General features: G+C 43.7%; 1 protein-coding gene across 1 annotated transcript; it reads right to left on the bottom strand.

The window, feature by feature from the left end:
• Positions 1 to 1,581: 1,581 nt before the first annotated feature.
• On the bottom strand, positions 1,582 to 3,788 carry LOC134216591 (uncharacterized). The gene is made up of 4 exons (XM_062695449.1): positions 3,583 to 3,788; positions 3,157 to 3,474; positions 2,652 to 3,028; positions 1,582 to 2,534 (listed from the first exon to the last, which is right to left on the bottom strand). The coding sequence occupies exons 1-4, from the start codon at positions 3,599 to 3,601 to the stop codon at positions 1,857 to 1,859; spliced, it is 1,392 nt and encodes a 463-aa protein (XP_062551433.1). The 5' UTR covers positions 3,602 to 3,788; the 3' UTR covers positions 1,582 to 1,856.
• Positions 3,789 to 6,000: the final 2,212 nt, after the last annotated feature.

Genomic DNA, 6,000 nt, shown 5'->3' with positions numbered 1-6,000 from the left:
CGAATGTGAGCAGTTAGTAGAAGAGAAGAATGGAGCATGGGCGAGATTGCTGCAACATCGCACAAGGGCGAACGAGGCACGATATAAACGGGCGAGGAACAGACAAAACTCGATTTTCGGGAGTAAAAAGCGCCAGCAGGAAGATCGAGACCGTGAAGAAACAGAGAAACTGTACCGTGCTAATAAAACACGAAAGTTCTATGAGAAGTTGAACCGTTCACGTAAGGTCCACGTGTCACAGCCCGATAAACGGGAACCTTCTTACAAACGAGCGTGAGGTGATCCAAAGGTGGCGGCAGCACTACGAAGAGCACCTGAATGGCGATGTGGCAGACAACGGTGGCGTATGGTAAGGAACCTGCACGAAAACGGATTACCGGATAAACGGTTGATCAAGGCAACGATGGATCGGGTGATGTGCGTAGTTTGATGGTTTCTGTGGTTTGAGTTTCACGGGCATTCTCGAGTACCTTCAAAACGCGCATAGGGTTACGGCAAGGTGATCGCTTTGGAAGGGGTAATACGAAGGGTAGGGATCGACACGAGTGGTACGATTTTCACAAAGTCCGTCCAGTTATTTGGTTTCGCCGACGACATAGATATTATGGCACTTAACTTTGAGAGGATGGAGGAAGCCTACATCAGACTGAAAAGCGAAGCTAAACGGATTGGACTAATCATCAACTCGTCGAAGACGAAGTATGTACATGATAGGAAGAGGCTAAATAGAGGACAATGTAAGCCACCCACCCCGAGTTTGTATTGGTGGTGACGAAATCGAGGTGGTTGAAGAATTCGTGAACTTGGGCTCACTGGTGATCTCCGATAACGATTCCAGCAGAGAAATTCGCCGCCGTACCAAACTGACTACATATCTACAAAACCCTTATTAAACCGGTAGTCCTCTACGGACACGAGATCTGGACGATGCTCGTGGAGGACCAACGCGCACTAGAAGTTTTCGGAGTGCTGCGTACCATCTATGGTGGAGTGCAGATGGCGGACGGTAAGTGGATGAGGCGAATGAACCACGAGTTGCATCAGCTGTTGGGAGAACCATCCATCGTTCACACCGCAAAAATCGGAAGACTGCGATGGGCCGGGCACGTAGCCAGTATGTTGGACAGTAATCCGGTGAAAATGATTCTCGACAACGAACCGACGGGAACAAGAAGGCAAGGTGCACAGCGGGCCAGGTGGATCGATCAGGTGGAGGACGATTTGCAGACCCTCCGCAGACTGCGTGGTTGGCGACGTGCAGCCATGGACCGAGCTGAATGCAGAAGACTTTTATGTATTGCACAGGCCACTCCGGCCTTAATCTGGTATAAAAAAATAGATTCCTTGTGTAAATGGAGGGGGTATTGTGGAGCACCCTTAACTACGACCCTGCCTTGCATCAGACATCGGTACACACTTAGAGTCAGAGTGTTTTGTATGTTGGAAAGAAAAGACAGAATAGAAGATCTTAACTTACGTGAAAACTGGGAAAACATCGCCTAAGACCAACGAGAACAGAGCAAAAGTTACGGAGAAACAAACGGCAAAATAAAATAAAACGGTGCCGCTATGGCTATGGGCTACATTAGTAAATTAGAAGAGCTTTATTTCTGTTATATAGCCATTCAAACAGTATTCAACACTTGGCAAATATCGTGTTTGCGAGACAATTCTCTAACTCTATAATATTCTCGAGAGATATGAATAGTTTATTTCTTCGTTTCGGTTTGCCTCGAACGTTACTACAGGAAATTTTCCTTCCATGCGGAGCAATCTGTCAAACTTGCCATATATGTTACTTATTTTAGCGCATACTATCCTCTAAGATCAACGTAGTCTCGACGAAAGAATCCCGCTTATTTCCTATTATAACCCAATCGGTCAAAAACACTTCCGCTGGGGACACTTTTCCTGCCGCCGTTCGTCGGCTTCCCGTTGGATCCCTTGAGCTTCAGGCCGGCCAGCTTGGAATCCAGACTGAATCGATCGGCGGTCCTATGCGTGTGTTGATCTTTTCTGCCTGCAGAAGGGCCACCGGCTCGGGCGGCCAAGGTCAGTCGATTTTTTACCGGTAGCTCGGTACGCAACAGCATGGCATCGGACTTCATTTTTGATCGCGACAGTGATGACGGCGAAAGGGTCGTCACATTGCCGGCCGACGTTCGCTGGGGCTTCATGAAAACCGTTTTCTTTGGTCCCCGCAGTGGAGAGATCTGGTTGCGCTTTGGAGAATGGCCAAGCCTGGAGCGTACGGGAACTTCTCGCTCGTTGAATCTCATTCGGTTCATACCTTTTGGCGAACGTTGATCACCCGCTGGGCGGGGATCTATTTCAAGAACCTCGTCCTCCTCGGAGAAGGACACGGATTTCAAAGGCTCTCCCGTATCCATCCGGCTGAATGATGACCTCGGACGGATGTTGGCCTTCCGCATACTGTACTCATCGTCATCCGAAACGGTGACCGCTTTGGCTGGAATCTTCTTGACCACCATTATCTTCTGTGACGAGGTGGTAATTTTTCGCTCTAACGACATCTGTAATACGCAAGGATTTTGGTAAAATGATAATGTTAGACTGTTGTCATAATTTTCAATTAACAATACAAAATTTTGCATAAATCAGTTATGAAAATCAAATTAAACAATACAAACCGGTCTGTTGGGAGATTTCTTTAGTATTCCCGTTGGCCCATCTGTAATATCTCGTTTGCTTTTTCCTCCCAGTCGGGAGAATATAGACGTTGTACTTTTGCTAGCTCGAATCGGTTCTATGCCTTTCAGAGTCACTTTCGAAGCGAGCTTCGAGGGTGGCTCACGCAGACTTTCCTCGTCGGCATCATCGTCCGAATTGTGTGAAAGCCTTTTAAAGACGTCCGTCTTCTTACTTGTGGTTCCCATCGCTGAAGATGTTTTCTTCTCGGGAATCTCATTCACCGACCTACCAATACTACCTGTAGCAGGAAGTGTGATTTTGTGTTCTTGAAATACACGACGCGGTTTGCTGGGAAGTGACACTGTGGAATTGGGTCCTGCAACGACAATTTAGTTTGTACCTGATGAAGTGAACTATTCCAACCAAAGGATTATATTCTATGTACATGCACGTCATTGTGTAGCTTATACCCAGAAGCAATTTTATTGATTTTCGACAACTTACTTGATACCACCGATTTCGGCACGGAACTCTGCGTCGCTGAAACGGCTGCTACAGGCACCACTGAAGAGCTTCCATTGCTGCCCTCGTCTCCCGGTATGGATAGGACCTTGTCTCGGGCAGATTGCTCGCTGACCACCTTTGAGTGACGCAGGATGGCAATGATGTCTCCCATGGTCGTGATTCCCATCTCGCGGAGGTACTCCTTGTTGAGATCCATAAGCATGTCCATTTGGATGCGATTCTCAACGAAAACATGCGCATATCCGGCGGCCGCCTGCGACGGTATGCCGGCATTAGCGAAGAATTTTACCCATGAAGCTGTGGATTGAATGGAAAATTTGGTATTTTATCCATGAAAGGAATGCAGTCAAGCGATGTTGCCGATGGAAATCGCAAAAAAAAAGCGAATAAAATATATGAACTTACCGGCGCTGGCGGTAGGCATTTTTAAAACAAATGCCCCACCTGATATAATATTAATTTCCTGGTCACTATTTTATAATTCAAGTCAATATATTTCTTATGCAAACAGATGCAAACTAGAAAATATTCACGGAAAATCAGAATATTTTTCTACTTCTGAACTTTTAAAGCACAACGAAACGTCACTAACGTCACAGCTTTCAGCCAAAGATCCGAAGCGGCGCACTTTTTTGCAGGGGTGTGTAAAATACGTTAGTTGCTCAAAATAACAGTAGAACCCACCTGTGGCGAATTGGAAAAGTACACTACTAAAAATCCACACATATTTATTGGCAAAAATCCATACCCAGAGGCACTTTTAGTTAGAGGTTAGACACTGGTTAGGGGATGTTAGTTATACTTCCCTTCAAGTAACATAAAACATAAAAAATGTTATATATATCAGGGGGGGAGTAAGCCTGTCATCCACGAACAAATCAATCCTACCTAAGATGTATTATCCGGGCCTCGCCGCTTGGGAAAGGCGGGCCACCCCGCTTGGCAAGTGTAACATTTTTCGAACTGGAATCTTGTAGGATATTGGTTAACCTACACTACTGCTGACTAACGAAAAAAATGTGGGATTGTTTATTTACATTTGCTTCATACTATACATGCAGAGGAGGCGCGATGCACCGCATATTACCCCCCTGATATACACTGTGAACTCGACATTACCCATTAATGTGGTAAAAATACACATTATTTGACGACATACACGCTTAGTTCACTTTACCTATTTATGGGTACTTGATTCACCCATATTTGGGTAAAAGCATGCTTTACATATAATATGGGTGAAATATACCTATAATATCAGTAAAGTTTACTTATAAAATTTTTGAAGCAGCTTTACCCATATATGGGTAAATGAACTTACCCATATTTGGATGAAAAAAATAACATTTTCGTTCAGTCGAAAACATCACGGACACGGATACCGGTGTGAACCTCAGATTAGCATTAGCATTAGCATTAGCATTTAGCAGTTCGCACAAATTCGTAGGTGGTACAAGCCAAGACTATTGTGTGAGAGTAGTATCACTTTCATCCGTTACCACAGATATTGATTTGGGACTAATCACTATCTCTTAGATGGAAATAATGCACTCTCCAATAGTCGAGATCTGTCCTGGCCACGTCCTTGCGAATGCTGAGGAAGGGGAAGGATGGTTTGTTGGACACCTACTTAAGAAAGATGCAGAGAACTCTACGACCTCTCATAGGTGCCACGGGAGGTTTTGGGATTGTGTGGAAGGTTATAACAGTAGGAATCGTTTTGGTAGAACGTGAAACACAGAAAGAACTAAGATAGAAATACAAAGTAGGAAAGAGGCGAGCCTGGAATTGAACCCACGACCTCCTGCTTATAAGGCAGAAGCGATAGCCACTAGACCACCGAGCTCGTGGATACCGGTGTAAACCTCAGATTCTCTCAAATTAAAATTTAAAATTGGAGGATTTTTCAAATTTACTGGTGAGTATTGAACTGAATAGTTAATGTCTATGGCAACCCGCATGTCATTTTTATCTTTTAAAAACATTTTCTTTTGAAATTTCAGATTTTCTTTTCGTCCGAGCGTTATTAAAAGGCAACATGATAGAAAAGTCACCCCACTGCATTAAAAATCCATGGTCACGGGAAATTGGAGAAGTAGGTGGTTTTATAACAGCTACAATGAAGAGACGTTTTTACATATTTGGTGTGGTGGTGGGCGGAATATCCGTGAACTGCCGGCCACGGAAACACCTTCAGCACAGATTCGCGCAACATGAACCACGTCATTAGTGATTAGTATTAAGTGGCTATAGCAATAACCACCACTAGCTGTCCAGAAAACAAAATCCGCAACGGCCTCTTTAGCTGCTTTTACATCGGAAGATGCCAAAAATTACGAGAAACACCATCTCCTAGAAGTATTATTAATCCAATCCTTAATCAGTTCATTGTTCTTGTCGAGGTTCTTATGATGTACCATGAATATAATAAAAATGATGTTCAGCACGTAGTTTTATAAATCTTTTCTTTCACAATCAATGAGAAATCGGAACATACAAAATGCAATTGTGAATCCATAACAAAAACAGCCTCCATCTCAAAGCTCAGAAAAGTACCTAAATTTGGGTAATATTGACTGTTCCTATAAAACACCCAAATATGGGTAAATGATGATTCACCCATATCTAGGTATGTGCACTTTTTGATGATTTTGGGTACTCTTCACCCATATTTGGGTGAACTGAAGTAAGCGTGTATGGAGTTGTCAAAATAATGGTTATTTTTTATTTTCTTGTTATGAGTAAATTATGCCCATTTTACACCTCCGAATATTTACCCATTAATGGGTGAAAATTTAGTTGACGCGCAATGAAAACGTTACG

Source organism: Armigeres subalbatus, chromosome 2 (genome assembly GCF_024139115.2).
Source record: "Armigeres subalbatus isolate Guangzhou_Male chromosome 2, GZ_Asu_2, whole genome shotgun sequence".
Lineage (NCBI taxonomy): Eukaryota > Metazoa > Arthropoda > Insecta > Diptera > Culicidae > Armigeres > Armigeres subalbatus.
Note: the sequence above shows the minus strand (reverse complement) of the source record. Positions and strands in the feature narration are given on the sequence as shown.

Excerpts from the sequence above, each read along its gene's own strand:
- LOC134216591 (XM_062695449.1), bottom strand. Across the intron at positions 3,029-3,156 it reads GCCGAAATCGGTGGTATCAA|GACCCAATTCCACAGTGTCA; the intron begins GTAAGTTGTCGA and ends TTGTCGTTGCAG. Across the intron at positions 2,535-2,651 it reads AGAAATCTCCCAACAGACCG|ATGTCGTTAGAGCGAAAAAT; the intron begins GTTTGTATTGTT and ends TGCGTATTACAG.